Source organism: Chionomys nivalis, chromosome 4, assembly GCF_950005125.1.
Source record: "Chionomys nivalis chromosome 4, mChiNiv1.1, whole genome shotgun sequence".
In the NCBI taxonomy this organism is placed as follows: Eukaryota; Metazoa; Chordata; class Mammalia; order Rodentia; family Cricetidae; genus Chionomys; species Chionomys nivalis.
Window position 1 is genome coordinate 20,217,307 of NC_080089.1, and position 21,057 is coordinate 20,238,363.

The 21,057-nt window shown below is 49.5% G+C and overlaps 1 protein-coding gene across 4 annotated transcripts in view; it reads right to left on the reverse strand.

Moving 5' to 3' along the window:
• Positions 1–21,057, reverse strand: part of Olfm2 (olfactomedin 2) — a 77,886-nt gene that overhangs the window by 45,958 nt on the left and 10,871 nt on the right. The window contains exon 1 of one of the 4 annotated variants that reach the window (XM_057767407.1): positions 11,822–11,900. The exons of 2 other annotated variants lie outside the window; for them this stretch is intronic. Coding sequence is in view for 1 of the 2 variants with exons in the window: in XM_057767405.1 (XP_057623388.1) it covers positions 11,041–11,175 (135 nt within the window). In the remaining variant the exon portion in view is untranslated. Of the gene's footprint in view, positions 1–11,040; positions 11,456–11,821; positions 11,901–21,057 lie in introns of those variants that run through there. One more of the 4 variants, XM_057767405.1, reaches the window with a different exon arrangement.

A 21,057-nucleotide genomic window follows, 5' to 3' on the forward strand; every position in this document is an offset into this window, starting at 1 on the left:
GTGCAGGAAACAAAACTCAGACTTTCCCTTAAGTCGGTGCAGAGTTGGGGCAATGTGAAGAGCTCTGTCACTCTTTCTGGGTGTTTGTTTGGTTTCCTAAGACAGGGTCTCACTGTGTAGCCCCGACTGGCCCAGAACTCACAGACGGCCTGCCTCTGTCTCCCAGGGCTGGCATTAAGTCGTGTGCCGCCACACCTGCCTGCACATCTCACTCTGGCAGAGGACCAGGGTTTGGTTCCAACTACCCTACCTGGCAGCCCACAGTCATCCGTGATTCAGATCCAGGGTACCCGACACCCTCTTGTGGCCTCCATGGGCACTGCACATGGGTGCTGAACAAACACATTCAGGCAAAACACCCATACTCATAAAAATAATAAATGACCGGGCGGTGGTGGCGCACGCCTTTAATCCCAGCACTCGGGAGGCAGAGGCAGGCGGATCTCTGGGAGTTCGAGGCCAGCCTGGTCTACAAGAGCTAGTTCCAGGACAGGCTCCAAAACCACAGAGAAACCCTGTCTCGAAAAACCAAAAAAAAAAAAAAAATAATAATAATAATAAAAAAATAATAAAAATAAATGAATAAAATAATTGAAAAATTTAAAACAAACAAACAAAAAACTTATTCTTTAAGAAGGAGTATGGGCAGAGAGATGCCTCCTGAAATGTCCTGGGACCACATGTGGATCATCATGGAACATGTGTGCACCCCCTGGTTTCCCACCTCAAAACATTTTTTTTCGTTCTTTATTTTATGTTAAGGATTCTCACAGGTACCAGAATCTCTGTTTGCAATTCTCTTGGTGCACATCAGGAAGCGGGTGGCCCTCACTTCTAAGCCTTCTTTCTTGGTCCCCCTTCACTCAGGTAATTGCTTCCAGATTTCAAGTTTCAATTCATGGCTTAGGGATATGGGTCAAGATGTTTGGTGTACAAGCATGAAGACATGAGTTCAAATCCCCAGAACACATGTAAACTTGGACATGGTAATGTCCGTTTATTTTTTGTTTGTTTTGTTTCAGTGTGTGTGTGCGCGTATTTACTATTTACTTGTTTGCTTTTCAAAACAGGGCTGCTCTGTGTAACCCTGGCTGTCCTAAAACTCTCTCTGTCTCTGTCTCTCTGTCTCTCTCTGTCTCTCTGTCTCTCTCTCTCTCTCTCTCTGTAGACCAAGCTGTCCTCAAATTCACAGAGATCTGCCTGCCTCTGGGATTAAAGGTGCAAGGTGCTCACTACTACCAACAAGCAGTAGTGTCCCTTTGTAATCTGAGTGTTCCTGTGGTGGGAGGTAAAGATGGAGGAATCCCCAGAAGCCTGTGGAGTCTCTCTCTCTCTCTCTCTCTCTCTCTCTCTCTCTCTTTCTCTCTCCCTCCCTCACTCCCTCCCTCTCTCTCTCTCACACACACACAGAGGCACACATTCTCTCTCTCCCTTTCTCTCTTTCTCTCTCTCTCTCCCTCTCTCTTTCTCTCTCTCTTTCTTTCTCTCTCTCTCTCTCTCTCTCTCTCTCGCACACACACACAGGCACACATTATCTCTCTCTCTCCCTCTCTCTCTCTCTCTCTCTCTCTCTCTCTCTCTCTCTCCCCCTTTCTCTCTCTCTCTCTCCCTCTCTCTCTCTCTCTCTCTCTCACACACACACACACACACACACACACACACACACACGCGCGCGCGCGTGCGCGCGCGACTCATTTGGGGGCTGAAGCAGGAAGTTCATGGTGTAGCATTTGCCCAGCATGGAAATCAGCAAGGCAAGAACAAGAAAAACTTAATTTAGGCATTGCCACCTCCAGAAAACCCCTGTCACTCCAGGGCTGGTTTCATTACCTCTCCTCTGCCACACAACATTCCAGAAATAGTTCTGTCAGCACACATGCCTTGTCATGTCATGAAGACTGCAGATCTAATTGATAGTAGAGCCCCAGGAGAATGTGCAAACCTGCCGTCCCCTTTCCCTTTCCTTCTTTCCTCCTTCCTTCCTCTCTTGAGACAGAGTCTTGCTGTGTAGCCAGGCTGACTCTAAACTTACTATGCTCCACTCAGCTTCTCAAGAGCTAGAATTACAGAGGTGCATCATCATATGTTCATCATATATATATATATATATATATATATATATATATATATAGTATTGGGAATGGAACCCAGGCCCTCCAGCAACCTGTTCCTTTGCTCTGCTGCTGAGCCACCCCCACAGCCCTTCCCTGGGGCATTCTAGCCAGGGGCTCTACCACTGAGTCATGGCCCAGCTCCTCACTGGGTGTGCTGGTTTGAATAACAATGGGTTCATATGGTTGAATAATTGGTCCCCATTGCTAGAACCTGCTGGGGAAGGATTAGGAGATCTTGTTCTCTCTGCCTGCAACTTGGGGATCAGATGTGAGCTCTGAGCTATTGCTCCAGCGTCAGGCCTGTCGCCACCAAGCCTCTCATCATGATGCTCATGGACTGACTCTCTGAAGCTGTAAGTAAGCCCCTAGTTAAAGGTTTTCTCTTAAAAGTTGCTTTGGTTCTGGTGTCTCTTCACAGCACCAGTATAGTTGACTAAGACACAGAGGGATTCTAGTTAGGGGCTCTATCACTGAGCCACACCCCAGCTCCTCACTGAGGGAATCAGACAGGGCTCTGCCACTGAGCCGTGCTCCTTGCTCTTCCTCATCTTCTCTCTGGCAGTCCCAGCCCTTTCTGCAAAACCTCTGGTCCCCATACCCTCTCACATCTCAGACATCTGAGCAGAATCAAGCAGCCCAGAACCAACCTATGCTTAAAGTAGATCAACTCCACCATTTCCCTGTCTCTCTACCCCTTTGGTATTTACATTGGCTCAACTCCATCATCCCCCACTAGGACAGTGTAATCCCCTTTGTCCTGTTCTCATGATTCCCAGCCTTGTGTCCGCAAAAGCCTCAAGAGGACACCACTCACCCTGGGTAAAGTCTCATTCCTCCCCTGCTCAGAACCCTCCACAGCCCCCCAACAATTCCATCACCCATGTAGTCGCCTATCGAGTGTTTATTACACTTACTATGTACTGCTAGCTTAGTCCTGGGGCTACACGGTCAACAATCATTTAAATGCCAAAAGGGTCCAGCAGTGAAAAACATTTGCCACCAAGCCTGACAACTTGAGTTTAATCCTCAGGATCCACATGGTAGAAGGAGAGAACCAACTCTCAAGTTATCATCCAACTCTATAGACAAAGTGCGGCACACACATACACTCAAACACAATAAATAAACTGTTTAAGAGATGTGATGTAGCTCCTGCCTCCCTGCTCACTTCCTCTCACCCCCCCCATCCATTTTGCTCAAGTCATGCTGGCCTGTTCAGTGTCTTTCCAACATCGCAAGCATATTCCTGCCTCGGGACCTTCTTGCTGCTCCTACCCTTAATGCTTTTCCTCTCAATATTCTGCCTCCAGTCCCTCCAGATTTCTGCACAATGTCGTCTAATCAGAGAGGCTCCTCAAACCAAAAATATTGTGTGCACGTCATTGTGCTCATGTGGAGGTCAAAGGACAACTTGCAGGAATAGGTTCCCTACTTCTACCATGAGGTCCTGGGGGTCATCAGGCTTGGTGGCAAATGCCTTTATCCATTGAGCTATCTCATTGGATAGCTCTATGTTTCTTTATATAACACTTCCAGCCACCTACCACAGAGCTATCAAAATATCTTTTACCGCTCTGTTCAGGATGTCAGTCTGACATAGGAAAAGTACAATGTCATGTGTGAGTGTGTGTCTGTGTTGTAGTACTGGGGATGGAATCGGATGTTTTCTGCATGCTAAGAAAGTGCTCTACCATTGAACCACATCCTCAGCCCAAAAACTGAGTGACTAAGTGGAGAATTTCTCCCTCCCTTCCCTCTCTCCCTCATCCATCCTCCTTCCTGAGCCTGAGATGCTCAGAACTATAGTGCTGGGCTCTCTTGCAGCTAAGCTCCTCTCTACTTGACTTTCTCTTCATCTCCTTTCTTCTTTTCTTCCCTCCTACCTTTTGAACAGAGTCTCATGTAGGTCAGGCTAGTCTTAAACTTGATATATAGCGTCGGGTGGTGGTGGTGCACATCTTTAATCCCAGCACTCAGGAGGTAGAGGCAGGTGAGTCTCTGTAAGTTCAAGGCCAGTGTGGTCTACAAAGTGAGTTCCAGAATAGCCGGGACTGTTTCATAGAGAAACCTTGTCTCAAAAAAGAAAAAAAATCAAAACAAAAAAAATTGCTGTATAGCTGAGGGTGATCTTGAACTTCTGATCCTCTTGCCTCCACCTCTGGGTGCTGAGATTCCAGTCATGTGCTATCATGCCCAGTTTAATCTGTGTGGGAGATGAAACCTGGAGTTTTGTGTGGATGAGGCAAGCATGCTACCCTAAGTCCCAGGCCCAACTGCAGCCCTTACTCCTAAGTATTCTCATTGGGTTGAGCGAGTGAGTCCGTAGCCGAGCCTGCATACCCCTTAGCTTCTCCCAGTCACGAGCCCCGAGACTCCCTTGGACCAGGGTACTATGAGCAATAGCATTCTATGCCATATGAGGAAAATGCTTTAGGGGCTGTTGGGAGTCTTGCTGTGTCACCTCTGAGTCCTGCTTCCATGGTGGTGTGACTGGAGAGCCTCCATCATTTTGGGTTCCAGGAGAACACCTGGGACAGAGACCTCCCATCACAGCCAGCATAAGACAGAGACATCTCAGAAGAAAGAAATAAACCTGGTCTCTGCTCAGTGGCTGAGTGCTGGGAACGCTAGTTACCATGGCATTACAGGACCGCCCTAGACTGGCTTTTGGTACTTCTTCCTCCTGTGAAACTGTCACAAAAAAAAAATAATAATAATAACAACAACAACAACAACAACAACAACAAAAAACCCATTGGCACCGGGCACGGGCATCATCAGTACTCAAAGAACCTTCTGCTGGCTCCTGCTTAGACCCTCCCTTTTCTTCTTGGGGGCAAAGGGTCTTAGCCAAATATAACTCTTTCACTGATACCCCTCTGTCCTTCAGCTCTTCCGAAGGGGGAATGGGACAGTGAAATTCCAGGCAAGTCTGACAAACTGAGTCCAATCCTTAGGCTCCACATGGTGAAGGAGGAAGCTGACTGCTGCAAGTTGTCCTGTGACCTCAACACATACATCATTAACATAGACAAAAAAATTAAAACGTAATAAATAAACACAACAAGGTTCATTGCACCTGGGGAATAACATCTAAGGATGACTACTGGTTTACACTCACACACTCGTGCACACACATGCACATACATGCATGCACTCAAGTACACACACATGCATTCACACATGCATACACTCATGCAACTCACACATACATGCATGCACTCACATATACATGCACACACATTCACATGCATGCACGCATGCACACTCATATGCTCATGAACGCACATATGCACACACATGCATGCACGCAAGCACACATATGCACACATGCATACACACACTCAGACACACATGCATGCACACATGGGGAGGCAGGCTAGAGCAGAACATACAAGATGCAGGTAGTTCACTCCAGGTCCTCCGAGATGCCAGCCATTGACAACAGAGATGTCAGCTTTTAGTCTGAGTCTGGATTTATGGTCCCTAGGTGAGGAGCCATTCGACTCAAGGCTCCCATCTCCTGGGGATGGTTCATGGCTGGAAGCCAGCCAGAGGAAGGAGGAGAGGCAGCTTCCCTCACAGAGGTGCTTTGTGAACACAAGGCTATGATGCTTCTGTGCATCATGGAGAGGCAGGGGAGGGTAGACTCAGGGACAAGCCCACCCCGCGTCAGGGCTCACTGTCAACACCACGGAGGCTCTTTACTAAGCCAGGCACAGCACTCAAACTTCTGAGTCATTGCTTAGGAATTCCCACAGTGTATGATTTTACCCTCTTAACCTCCCCTTCTTTGGGATTCTACCCCTTTCTCACAACTCATTATTGAGCACCTACTGGGAGTCTTCCGTTTGTTTTTCACAACCCTTGGGGTCAATGATGGAAAGATGACAGGATGGATAAACAGAAAAGACAAAGAATGGATAGATGGAAGGAGGAAAGACAGAGGTGTAGTGGAGGAAAAGGTAATGGTTATAAAGATGCATGGATGGATGGATGGATGGATGGATGGATGGATGGATGATGGATGGATGATGGATGGATGGATGGATGGATGGATGGATGGATGGATGGATGATGGATGGATGGATGGATGATGGATGGATGGGTGGATGGATGGATGATGGATGATGTATGTATGTATATATGTATGGATGGGTGGGTGATGTATGTATGTATATATGTATGTATGGATGGGTGATGTATGTATGTATGGATGGATGGGTGGGTGGATGATGTATGTATGTATGTATGTATGGATGGATGGATGATGTATGTATGTATATATGTATGTATGGATGGGTGGGTGATGTATGGATGTATGGATGGATGATGGATGGATAGGGGATGGATGGATAGATGGATGGATGGATGGATGGATGGATGGATGGATGGGTGGGTGATGGATGGGTGATGGATGGATGGATGGATGGATGGATGGAGGAATGGGAGTCAGACCTTCGTTGTCCACACAGTTCTGTGGGGTAAGAACAACCTGAGCTGGTGAGAGGGCTCAGTGGGTAAAGGCGCTTGCTGTTAAGCCTGACAACCTGAGCTCTTTCTCCAGAATCCACATGGTGGAAGAAGAGAACTGGTTTTGTTCCCTGACCTCCACATGTGCCCTATAGCACACAGATACCCATTTCACACGCATACAGGAACTAAATAAATGTAATTTTAAAATGTTATTCATATTTTATAGATGAAATTAACTTAAAATTTTGAAAATATATTTACTCTTGATGTGGTTTTGTGTGTGAGTGTAAGAATGTTATGTATGTATAATCATGTGTGAGTAGAAGCATGCATGCCATGTTGTATGTGTGGAGGTCACACCTCAAGTGTCTGTTCTTACACTTCAACTTGTTTGAAACAGTCTCTCATTCACCACTGTACACGCCAGACTAGCTGGCCCCTGAGACTCCAGGAATTTTCCAGTCTCCATCTCTCCATAGGAATGCTTCTGTTACACACATGTACGGCTGCATTCAACTTTACTGGGCTCAGGAGATTCAAACTCAGGTCCTCACATTTGTAAAGCAAATGTTGTACCCACTCATCCACCTCCTCAGTCCCCAAAACATGAAAAAACACTCATTCTAGATTCACTATGTGCTTGGATGTAATAGACACCCAGGAATATTTTGGATGTTTACAGATTCAGCTGCATGGCAAATATTGTGAACCTGCTGCATCAGGCCATAGGCGGCAGCAATGAGCAAAAACAGTGCTTCCTTGTAGGTACCAGTAGCAGCCTTTGTGGGGTCAGGACTGAACACAAGGCTGAGCACCAGGCAAGCACTGTAGCACTGAATTTCAACACCAGTCCTTCATGGGCATTATCATCTAGTAGAGACTCTGAATTCTCCTTACCTAATAAGAAAACTGGTGTTCAGAAAGATTCAGTGAGTTGCCCCAAAGTCACATGGTTCAGTAAGTTGCAGGGCCAGAATTAAAAGTTATGCACATCCAACTCAAAATCCTAGCACTGACAGAGCATCTGTTCTGAAAGATCCAGGGCAGGAAGATTTGTTTCAGTGTATACATATTTGGCATAGAAGGGGTAGTGGGTAGTTTTGTTAAGTAAATTAAATGTCTAGGAAACGAATTAATGGATGAATAGAGATAGGGATGTTGAAAGTACAGATTTTTGGATAGTGGACTGACAGAGGGTGGGATGGTGGATAATGGACGGAAAGAGGGATTGGTGTATGCATGGAGTTATACGTATATATGTATGCATGGAAGGAAGGGTGAATCCATGCCAGGATGATGGATGGATGGATGGATGGGCGAGTGGATGGGTGGGTGGATAGATGAGTGGATGAATGGATGGATGGGTGGGTGGATGGATGGATGGATGGATGGATGGATGGATGGATAGATGGGTGGATGGATGGGTGGATGGATGGATGGATGGATGGATGGATGGATGGATGGATGAGTGGATGGATGAGTGGATGGATGAGTGGATGGATGAATGGGTGGGTGGATGGGTGGGTTGATGAGTTGATGGATGGATGGATGGGTGGGTGGATGGGTGGGTGGATGGATGGATGGGTGTATGGATGGATGGATGGAGACAGGTGCAAGGGTGAAGGAATGGATGGAGAAATGAAAGGATGGGTGGATGAAAAGATGAGTGAATGGACACATGGATGAAAGGAAGGAAAGGTAGGTGGATGGAAGGACAGATGGCTTCTAGGTGAATGAAAGGAAAGATGGCAAGCTGGCTAGCTGAATGAATGAATGAATGAATGAATGGGAGGAAAGACAGATGGAGGGATAGGAGAGTAGATGAGTGGCTAGAATAATGGGTGGGTGGATGGATGATGGATAGGGCTCTGAAGGGGGCTCTGTCGCCCATGATTCTAAGATAGAATTTGTCACTGACTTTCTTAGGGGCATTAGCCTGGGATGCTGTTGCCATTGGCCAGAGTTAGAGTCTAGATTCTACATAGACCTAAAAAAACTTGTTTTTCTTCTTTCATTTTTGTATGTGTATGGATTTTTGCCTACATGTATATCTATGTACCACATATCTAGTGACTTCGGGGACCAGAAGCAGCCATCGGTGGTCCTGGAATTGGAATTACAGATGTGAGCCACCATTATGGGTGCTGGGAACTGGGGTCCTCTGCAAGAGCAGCCAGGGCTCTTAATGCTAAGTTAACCCTCTAACTCCCCCTTTTTTGAGAAAGAGGCACACTATGGCCTGGCTGACCTGAAACTTGTGGCTACTCTCCTGCCTCACTCTCCCAATTGCTAGGATTACAGCAGTCAGTCCCCCTGCTCCAAGACCCTTGCTGTGCATCCTCATGTCACAGCCACCTCCCAGGTGTCACCCTAACACCTTCAGCCACCTGCAGAGCACTTTGGGAAGTCATGGGAAGAATGCAGGACAGGTGGAGAAAGGGCTGGGTGAGGATGAGAGAATTGGGGGGCCTCAGCAGATAGGCATGGGGAACTCTACACCAAGGTACTGTTAGCTACAAGGGACCATGTCTGTCTGGGTCCACAAACACATTCCCCCACACTTATAGAAACATAATATACAAAAAGCAACACGCGTGTATACCAGCCAGGCATCCATAAACATAAGTATATATAAACATAAACATATAAAAATTTAATGTATGAACACACAAAATCATAATTCAAGGCTGGGTTAAGTCACTTGTCACCAACCTGGTGACCTGAGTTTGATCCTAGGACCCAGATGGTGGAGGAGAGAAGTGACTCCTGCAAGCTGTCCTCTGATCTTCACATGTGTGCTATGGCATGCATGCGTGAACAAGCACACACACTAAATGTACGAAGCATAAACAAAAATCATAGCTCAAAGACATTGTTACACACCCCGCACATGTGTTTGCACACACAAACTTTCACACAGCAACACAGGCACTCACGCAGACTCCCACTCGGATGGATAGGTGAATTTGACTTATGATTTCAGTGACTCCATCACTCTGATGGCAACAGTCAGAAGGCTGTGTCACACCTGTGCATACAGACTCACTTCATACACACACACACACACACCCATAGTCAGGGACATACAACTGCAGATGCAATGTTGGACACATGTCCATCTGAAAGCAACCACACAGGGACACACCCACCCTTGGGAGAATACATCTGCACCCGTATGTCAGCAACACACTTAAGTTTCTCTTCACTGCCCAGACACACCAAGATATACCCAAATAATAACACTCGATGTCACAGACACAGAAGAAGACACCATGTTGCAAAGGACTACAAGTCCTAAGATGTTCCCTGACCTGGGGTTGGCCATGCCCTGGGCTGAGGGAACTGGTGTCCTCACTCCCTTACATCCCACAGCTGCAGCTTTGGGGAGCAAAGTTCTTTTTTGGTGGGGAGGGGAGTAGTTATTGTGGATGCAAAAGGGACTGGCCACGACGTTGTAACAACATGAAGGGAAGAAGAGGGAGATGGGTGGGTGAAATTGAGGGGAGTACCACAGACTAAAGATCAGAGGGGCTCCCATGGGAACAGTGAACGGGGCACGAGGGGCGTTTGCAATGCAAAAGCATCCTTCACTGTCAACAGGACAGAGCAACGGGGATGAACAGAACTGAGTGTGCCCCTCCCCCCTAGGAAGCTACCAGGAGAAGGAAGCAGGGGGATAAAACAGAAGGGAGGCGGAGGAGTTCTACCCCAGTCTGAGCCCCCTCTTAACTCCCAGGATGAGGAGTTAGAGAGATCAATATTCAGTCCTCCGGGAAACAGATCATAGGAAGGAAGAAACTAATGCCATGTGCAGGGGACAGAGAGCCAGACCGAGCCAGAGAGAGAGAGAGAGAGAGAGAGAGAGAGAGAGAGAGAGAGAGAGAGAGAGAGAGAGAGAGAGAGACTAAGTCAGAAGAAAGACAGAAATAGAAGATAGAAGGGGGAGACTCACGAAAGGAGACAGAGAGAGAGCACTCCTCAGTGACACTTAGACACAATCAAGCAAAGTCCCAGAGGCTGAAGATATATGAAGACTCGGAGGTGTCCCCTACCCACTCCAACATAGCAGAACACCCTTCTGGCTCCCCCAAAACCGCCCAGCTCCGCCCCACTCTGCCGGGATCTGGTTCAATTCCGCAGCCCTGCCGCCTCCGCCTGGGGCTTGAGCCAGCTTGTACCCCGGTGGCACTCGTGGGTCCCTCAGAGAAGACGCTAGCCCAGCAAATGCAATCATCAAACCCAGGGCTATGCGGGACGCGAGGTTCTCTTGTGCTTCGGGGTCCAGCCCGGGACCCCCAAGAGATCACGTCCCCCAGAGAAGAAATACCTGCTTCTACCCGAGATTCTGTCACTTTGGAACTGTGGGGGTCCTTTTCCCAGGAGCTGCAGTGGGGGCTACGGGCACCACGCCCCCCCTCCGGAGCGCCCCCCAGCCCGAGTAGCCACTCACGATTTTCTCCGAGGAGCCCGCGCGGGACACTGTGTTGTTGAGTCCCACGAGTGAGGGCAGCGTCTGCGACATCCAGTTAGTGACCATGGCCATGGTGCTCAGCACCGCCCCGATCTTGAGCAGCGGCACCGACATCGCGCCCCTCGCCTCATGCCCCGCGCCAGCGCCTCAAAAAGCAGGTGTTCTGTCCCTTTTGCTCGGCACTCAAGCTGTCGCTTACCCACCCCAGTGGGGTGGGGGGAATGGAGGGCCGCGATGGCCGAGATGACCAGGTCCAAGGGGGCGGTGGCCGGCGGGATGGGGATGGGGTGACACTGGGGACGCGCGGCTGCGGCTCTGCGCGCCTCGCGGGCTCAGCTTTATAAGGCGCCGGCTCGGCCACCCCCTCCCGCGCCACCGCCGGGCACTTCCAGCCGCCGTGACGTCACGGCTCCGGCCCTGGAGCCAGCGGGGTTGGGGAAATGATGGGGGGGTGCACCCACCCGGTCCCCCACTTCCCCAAAGAACCTCTGGGGGACCTTCCCCCATCTGCAGAAGTGTGAACATCCCCTTCCAGCGACATCCTCGCCCCTCCCCCGCCGCCGCGGCATCCCCAGCCCCGCCCCCCAGCTACACTCCCCCCCATCCTCACTCTAGTCCCCTCTGTACCCTAGTGGCGATCCCTGGGCTCCCATTCATGCAACACCCCTTCTCCAAAACCCCTACGTTGCAGCAGAAAGAATCCACCTCACACCTCCCTCCCAAAGCTGACAGGGGGTGGAAGTCGGGTGTCTCCACCCACCTGCTCGGTCGGGAGCGGGGGGCCCGGTCCCGAGCCCGCGACGCCGTACAGAGAGCGGTGCGGGCCGGACTTCGGTGCTCTCCCGAGTGCGGGGACTCTTTTTCTCCCTGCTTTCCTGGTCCCAGATCGTTCTGAAGGGGATTCCCCTGTGGATTCGGGACCAGGGAAGCCCGGGGTGACGGGTACAGACTCCGTAGTGCGGGTCACTTGGGCAGTAGAAGGGTTTCCCTGAGCATCCGAGGTGCTACTCGGGACTGCCGCCGACCCAGACAGTTCTTTTCACAGTCGAGTCCCAGTGCAGGGTTTGACTCACAACTTGAACTTGGGGTGGAGGTGGGGAACTTATACATCGAGTCTCTTCCAGCACCTAGGGACCTGCTCTGGGCTGGTCCCCTGGTGAGGGAGGTTGGAAAGCGCAGCAGGAGGCAGGGTGGGTCGAGGAGCGCCCGCGCGGTCGCCTTTCTTCGGTTTTGCACTCACGCCCCCTCCTGGCGTCCCCGCATCACCTCCCGCAGTCGCCGCCGTCGCCCTCGGCCGGCTGCCGCCGCCGTCTGGAGGCGGCGATGACTCAGGCCTTTACCGCGCCGGCCGCTAGTGGAGCCGGAAGAGCCCAACCTCGGGGTGCTAGGGGGCCCTGAACTGTCTGACCCCACTGAGAAGCAGGGTCTGCCCCGATGTGGCATCCAGCGAGGGCTATTCCGGTCTGTCCCAGTTTCCACATCTGTAAAGTGGTTCTGAGACCTGATGGAAGAGGCTGGAGATGGCAAGCAGCTCAACTATAGACCGAAGCCCTTGAGCATTGCATTAGGGAGACAGACAAGGACTTGAGGAAGGACTGGGGATGTGGCTCGGTGGCAGAGGCTTGCCTAACATGTCTAAAGCCCCGGACTCCATCCCCACCTCCACCAAAAAGGGTGTGGGGGTGCGTAGTTCAGTGGGTAAAACTGCTTGCCACAAAACCTGGCAACCTGAGTTGGATCTTTAAGATCAAAGTGGTGCTCCAAGGTGTCCTTCGGCCTCTAGTTATTCCACCCTGTCCACCCTGTCAATACATTAAATAAGAAATAAAGGAAGAAAATGAAGTACAAATAGGTATCAAAGGGAAGGAAGGGATGGAGATGTGTGTGCAGAGGCTAGAGGTATACATGGTATGTCTTCCTCAGTGCCTCTCTCCTTGTTCTTTCTATCTATCTATCTATCTATCTATCTATCTATCTATCTATCTATCTATCTATCTATCTTCTATCTATCTATCTATCTATCTTCTATCTATCATCTATCTATCTATCTATCTATCTATCTATTTAATTTGGTCTTTTTATTTAATTGGTTTTGAGACATAGTCTCACTGTGTAGCCCTGGCTGGCTTAGAACTCAGAGTTCCTACTGTCTCTCAAATGCTGGGACTAAGGCGTGGGCTACCACAACAGGCTTCCACCTTGTTTTTGACAAGGTTTCTCACTGCACTTGAAGGTCCCTGATTAAGCTAAGCTGGTCAGTCTAGGAGCCCTAGAGCCACTCTGTCCCAGGCTCCCCAGCAGCGGAGGGCAGGCACGGCCACATCGGACTTTGCAGTTAAGTGTTCAGATCTGAACTGCTCTTGGATGGTATGTATTCTACTAACTGAGCCATGTCCCCAGCCCACCGGTACGCCTTTAAACACAGTGACTAGGCAAGGTAACAGTTAAGCCACACCAGAAGGCGAAGGAGGGAGCCATTTCAGTACCAGGAGATTTGTAAATGGTGCAAACTGCAGTGCAGAGGACCTGGGGCAGCCTGAGCCGACTCTGGGTGGGAAGGGGCTTTTTAGTCAAGAAGAGAGGGCCCTAAGATCACGTGGCTGCAGAAGAAGAGAGAACCCTAAGATCACGCGGCTGTGGTGGTCCCCCAGGCTGGAAGAATGACACACCTCCTCTTCTTGGGTGCTAGGAAACAGCCCTAGCTCACACAGCCAGGCTGTAAGGACTGAGAACACTTACAACCATGCCTCTTCTCCATGCCTTCCAAATTCCCCACTAAAGGATCGATAGCATTCCTGGGCTGGCAAGAGTGCCCGGTGGGGCCGGGCGGTGGTGGCGCACGCCTTTAATCCCAGCACTCAGGAGGCAGAGGCAGGCGGATCTCTGTGAGTTCGAGACCAGCCTGGTCTACAAGAGCTAGTTCCAGGACAGGCTCCAAAACCACAGAGAAACCCTGTCTCGAAAAACCAAAAAAAAAAAAAAAAAAAGAGTGCCCGGTGGGTAAAGACACTTGCCACCAAGCCTGAAATCCCGAGTTTGATTAACAGTGCCCATACGGTGGGAGGAGAAAACACTGACCTCCACATGCGTGCCATAGCCCAAGTCCACACACAAAAACATGAGTGTGAGAACCCTCCTTTCTCCATACTCACTCCCTTCTTGAAACAACGTATCCTTTCCTCATTCTGTCCCTGCCCCTTTTGCAGTCTCTGTTCCTAAATGTCTAGATCTTTCTGCCTCCCCCTACTCCCTGTTTCTGCACACTTATTTGCTAGCTGACAACATTTTACCGCAGAAATCTCGGAGGCCTATTCACGTCCTTCACTTAAGTCTCTGCCGTGGTGGGGGTAAGCAACGTGTCTTATCCTCCAGAAAACAGCATTTCCTAGGACTTTTCCCACTGACTTCCTGTCGGACGCAAACATTGGGCAGGAGTGGGTGGAGACTGGGAAGTGGGAAGGGGGGAGAAGGGAGCTATGGCTTCCCTTTCTTTCTGCTTGGAGTAGGGTGGGGATTTCTTCTCTTTTTTGAAATTTCCAATTACATTTACCTATTTGATTGCTGATATGGTGGGACACTGAGGTCAGAAGACAACTTGGGGAAATTTGTTCTCTCTTCTACCACGTGGGTCCTAGTGCATGTGTGGAAGCCAGGAGAGGGCTTTAACTTCTGACTCTCCATCTCTTCCTTTGAGGCACGGTCTCTACCTGAACCTGGGGCTCAAGTCTGGCTAATTGGGAGCCAGAAAGCCTCAGTGTTCCTTCTGCTTCTTGCCCCTCAGAGGTACAGTCCCAGGCATGTGTAGGACTCTGCATGACTTGTTACAGGAGTGCTGGGGTCTGAACACCATCCTCACGGTTGTTCAGCAAAGCCTTTAACTGCAGAGTCATCTCAGGGCCCGTGGGGGAGGGGTGTTTCTTATGGGGGATGCCCTCTTCTCACATCAGAGCCCGTCCACTTCACACGCCCTTCTGCTGGGACGTGCTGTCAAGTTTCCTGAGCATCCCATCTGAACGTTCAGTTACTGCTTCCACCCGAGGAAACACCCAGATCAAACTCTGTCCCACTAGGACACCTAATTGTTCCCTGACTTGACCCTGACTGCCTGGGGCAACATTTTCTGTGCATGCATATGTATATGTGTGCTTGCATGTGGGAGAGGGTATGTGGTGTGGGGTGCACCTCTGTGATGTAGGGTGCACCTGCACAATTTGGGGTGTACCTGCATGGTATGGGGTGTACTTGCGTGGTGTGGGGTAAACCTGCATGATGTGGGGTGTAGTTGCATGGTGTGGGGTGCACCTGCGTGGTGTGGGGTGCACCCGTGTGGTGTGGGGTGCACCTGCATGGTGTGGGGTGCACCTGAGTGGTGTGGGGTAAACCTGCGTGGTGTGGGGTGAACCTGCATGGTGTGGGGTGCACCTGCATGGTGTGGGGTGTACTTGTGTAGTGTGGGGGTGTGGGGTGCACCTGTGTGGTGTCGGGTACACCTGCATGGTGTGGGGTATACTTGTGTAGTGTGGGGTGTACCTGTGTGGTGTGGAATGCACCTGCGTGGTGTAGGGTGTACTTGTGTGGTGTGGGGATGTGGGGTGCACCTGAGTGGTGTGGGGTGAACCTGCGTGGTATGGGGTGCACCTGCGTGGTGTGGGGTGCACCTGTGTGATGTGGGGTGTACCTGCGTGGTGTGGGGTGCACCTGTGTGATGTGGGGTACACCTGCGTGGTGTGGAGTGCACCTTTAAGGTGTGGGGTGCACCTGCCCAGATGTATGTACCTGAAGCCAGTATCAGGTATCTTCTTCCATCACTCTCCATCTTGTTTATTGAGTCAGGGTCTCTCAGTCAAACCAAGAATTTTCCAGTCTGCTAGTCTAGACACCCAGCCAGCTCCTTGTCTCTGCCTCCCAGATGTTTGGGTCCTGCCCAGCATTAAAATGGACCCTGTGCATCTCAACTCAGGTCTTCATGCTCATGGGCAAGCCATTTCCCCAGCCCTGAATGCCATTTTTGTTTTATTTATTTTTAGTTTTGTTTATTTTATTATTATAATTTATTTTTAGTTGTGTTTGCTTGTTTTCTGTGCTGGGAATGGAACTCGGGGCCTCATACATGCTACATACAGAGCCCTCAGCACCATTTGCCTTTACCTTGTTTAAGTATTTCTTTATCAGATATTTTTCTTCAGTGCTGGGATCAAATCCAAAGTCTCATGCATGCTAGGCAAACACCCTACCACTGAGCTACATCTCCAGCCCCCAGCCCCTTTGGGATGACGGGATCTAAAGTAGCCCAGGCTGGCCTGTGTAGCCAAGGATGACCCTGAACACCTGCTTCTACCTCCCAGACCGGGAATGGCAGGTGCATGCCACCAGTAAGAAATTGCTCTTAATTGGTTGACTCTCTCACCAAGGCCTATATCTAGTCCGAATCTGAAAAGTGCCCAATGGGGCTGGAGTGCTGGCTCGGCAGAGCACTGGCTGCTCTTCCAGAGGACCTCGGTTCAGTTCCAGAACCCACATGCCGGCTCTCAACAGCTTGTAACTCCAGTACCACAGGATCCAATGCCTTTTTCTGGACTTCCGGGGTTCCTGCACATATGTGATATACTTCTGAACAATCCGCACACACACAAAAATAAACCCTTTAAAAAAGAGTATCCAAGAGGCTGGGGAGATGACTCAGTCCATAAGATGCTTGTCACATGAAGTCCTGAGTTCAGATTCCCAGAACCCATGTTAAAACTCGGTGTGGTGGCCCATACCTGTAATCTCTGCCCTGGGGGGGGGGGGTCTAGAGACAGGAAGACCCAGGCAGCCTAGCTGATCAGCGAGTTTCAGGTTTAGTGAGAGACTCCTGTCTCAAAAAATAGAAATGAAATAGAGAAGCAATTGAGGGCACACAAAACCAATCTGTGCCCTCCACATACATGTGCACCCATGCACACTCACGCTCATACACACACTCTCACACACACACACTCACACATAAACACACACACTAAGGAAGATGCCCACAATCAACCTGTGCCTTTCATATACATGTGTACCCATGCACACTCACACACATGCACACACACTCACACACAAGCACACACACACACTAAGGAAGATGCCCAAAATCAACCTGTGCCTTTCATATACATGTGTACCTATGCACACTCACACACACTCACACACAAGCACACACACATACTAAGGAAGATGCCCAAAATCAACCTGTGCCCTTCATATACATGTGTATCCATGTACACTCACACACACGCACACACTCATACACACTCACACACTAAGGAAGAAACCCAAAATCAACCTGTGCCCTTCACATACATGCGTACCCATGCACACTCACACACTCACATGCACACGCTCACACACAAGTATCAGGGCTGGGCTGTGGGTAGGGTGCATTCCTGTATGCTTGAAGCCCTGGGTTACATGCCCAGCACTGCATAAACCAGGTATGGAACATACCTATAATCCTAGCACTTGGGATATAGAGGCAGGAGGATCACGAGGTCAGGACCAGCCTCACCACATAGTGCAGCTCTGAGCTCTATGGTGAGCTGAACACCCTGGCTGGAAAGAGAACGCTCAGTACTAGGGAGGTCCCATATCTGGTCCCCCAACTCTGCTACTAGGGATGTACAGTGTTGCCACTACTTGCGCATAGTAACTTCTGAGAAAGCTAAGCAGGAGTTTGTCAGAAAACCCAGGGATCCATCTACTGCAGAGAAATAAAAGGATGAGTTCACAGAAAGACACACATGTGACATTCATGGCAGTGGGTTTTCCAATCATGAATAAACCAGCTGTCTATTACCTGGTGAGTGTGCGATCAGACGGGATCACCCATCTAACAGACTCCCAGCCTACAGAGGACAAACTACCAATGCCTTGAACCCCAGAAGTATTTTTCTAAGGAAAAGAAGCTGGAGAGAATGACCACAAAGTTTATGATCCCATTTGTATAAAATGTCCAGAAAAGGGCAAATCAATAGAGGTAGGGAAGGTTAGACTAGGAATCCCTGGAACTGACAGACAGCCAGCAAGGAGGGGAAAGGGAGGATTGCCAGAAGGCGGCAGACCTGTTGGGCAGGACGGGGGCTACGTTAGGGTTTATCACCCATGATTGTATAAAACTGCTTTGCTTGTATTTTATTTTTTAGTCTCATAACCCAGGCTGACCTTGAAGTCACCATGTAGCCAAGAAAGGTTGACCTGGAACTCCTGATCTTCCTGCCTCCGCCTCCTGAGTCGGGGGATAACAGGCCTGCACACCACCATCCCAGCCCCCAATTTATTTAGTGCTGGGGATGGAGCCCAGGGCTCTGAGCATGCCAGGCAAGCACTCCACCGACTGAGCTACTCCAGCCTGATCTTACAAGGTTTCACCACCTTGTAAGTTTTGCCCCTCCAGAGCTGCTTAGGAAGTCCTCACTGGCTTTGAACTTGCAACAATCCTACCACTTCTACATCTGAATGCTAGAGTGGACCCTCATGTCTGAACTAAAACAAAATTTCCCGCCCTTACACACGATGACGGCTGTCCTTGGTTGTCGACTTGACCACACCTGGAATTAACAAAAATCCAAGAGGCTGGGTATACCTGTGACAGATTCTTTTTTCTTAATTCATTTTAAATCCAGATCTTTTGAGGTGGGAAGATCCACCTTTAATCTGGGCCACACCTTCTGCTGGCAGCCTCTATACAGGACACGAAAGAAGGGAGATTTTGCTCCTTGCCCGCTGGCTCTCACTCTCCCTGGCAAGTCCATTCCTTCACTAGCATTAGAGCCTACTTCTCTGGGATTCCAGCACACACTGAAGACCAGCTGAGACATTCAGCCTCGCGGACTGAAGAGCGACCGGATTCTCGTGCTTTCCCTTGGTAGACAGACATCATTGGACTAGATGGACCACAGCCTGTAAGCCACTATGATAAATCTCCAATATTTCTAAATAAATATAAGAATATATATATATATGCACGTATACACACATATATTCATTCTATCAGTTCTGTTCCTCTAGAGAGCCCAAAGACATACACTCCACAGAATTCTGTCTTCACCCCACCCCTAGGCTCAGCCCTGATGAACTCACAAAAACTCGAGCTTATGACTCAAGGCTTCATCCTCCCCCACACAGTCCTTTTCTTCACGACACCAGAGCCAGCTCTCGTGTGTGCATGTTCGCGTCTGTACATTTGTGAGTGCAGGTACACACGTATACATGTGCACACGTACACTTGCTCAAGTAGGAAGGCCAGATGTCTTCCTCTATGAGTGCCCAACTGACGGGTTTTTTGTTTTGTTTCGGTTTTTTGAGACAGGGTTTCTCCATGCAGTCCTGGCTGTCCTGGACCTCACTCTGTAGACCAGGCTGGCCTCAAACTCAAAGATCCACCTGCCTCTGCCTCCCAAGTTCTGGAATTAAAGGTGTGCACCGCCACTGCTAGGCTCCACTTATGATTTAACAGAGGGTTCTTTACTGAATGTAGAGCTCATCAATTTGGCTATGCTGGCTGCCAGAGGCCCCTCGGAACCTTCTGTCTCTGTATCTCCTAGGATACAATGCCCACAGTGGCACCCGGCTTTTTATGTGTGTTCTCAGAATCCAAACGCAGGTCTTCATGCTTGCATAAAAGTGTTTCATAGCCAGGCAGTTATATGTTAAGGCTCTGTGTTCAATTCCCAGAACAACAAATTAAATTAATGAGAAAAATGAGGAGCACAGAAGCACCCTGCATTCAGCCTCAGCGTCTATCTGGAACTGGCTCGTAGTGGGAAGAGTGGAAGTGGACCTGACCTCCGTGATGCACAGATCAGATCTGGGATCTGAGAAGATAGCTTAGTGGGCAAAGTGTTTGCTGGGCAAGCATTAGGACCTGAGTTAGATCCCCAGAACCCATATTAAGAAAAGCATTGAGGGTCTCACTCAGTGGTGAATCCCACCAACCTGCCAGGCAAGATGTGGCCCCCGGTACAACAGGGGAATGATGGCTATGGGAGTGACCAACCCTATGGGCTGGCTTTGAGGCCTACTCCACAGAAGAAAACCTCTGCCTGATCGTGTAAACGTGGTCAGAGGAGCATGTCTTGGGAGGTCACAGTCTCTACGGGGCAACCTACCACTATTGTGTTACCAAATGGACAAGTTGTCAAACTCCCTTCTAAGTATTTCCCTTCTACCCATGGGTCATTGCTGCACTCACCCTGCTCCAGAGAAGCATCTCTCTGCAGTGTGCGGCAGTTCATGCAGAGACTCTTAACTGTGCAAGGTGCTGGGCATAGTGACTGTTGAGTGCTCTGTATCAAACCGCCCCATCCAGCCCCCACACCCAAGGCTCGTCATAGGACAGGAGGCATAATTACCACAGAAGCCAGAGGTTGGGGAAGAATGCTGTGACGTGCTCGCCTCTGGAGATGACACGGCCATCACATGTCATGAACTTACGATAGATATGGTTACCTACACAAGACCCAGACATGATCAACAGGAAGAATTGACTGGTGTCTATGGGCTAAAAATTTAGGAGAGAACATAAAGACAGAAAGAAATGTGTTAGGGGAGTTGGGAGTAGGTATGAACAAGAAGTGTTGCATACACATATGAAATTGCCAGAGAATAAATAAAAGATAGTTTCTAAAGAAGCAAAAGCTAAGCACTGATGGTACATGCCTGTATCCCAGACAGGAACTCCAGGTCAGTGAGAGACTGTCTCCAAAGAATAAAGTAGCTGACTCCTGAGAGATGACAGTCAAGGCTGACTTCTGTCGGGATGTTCTGTGTTGCCTGTGTTCGTTGAAGAAAGAGGTCACAGCAAGGTGAAATATTAAGGCCTGTGTGGTAGCAGGAAGGCCCAGCCTCTGATGGACTGAACCCTGAACAGCGGTACAAAGGCACATTCATTGATTGCTACACAAAGTTGTTTTTTGGGTAAAGTATTTCCTCATCCCAAGATCCCCACTTTAACCGTACATCTCTCTAAAGGAA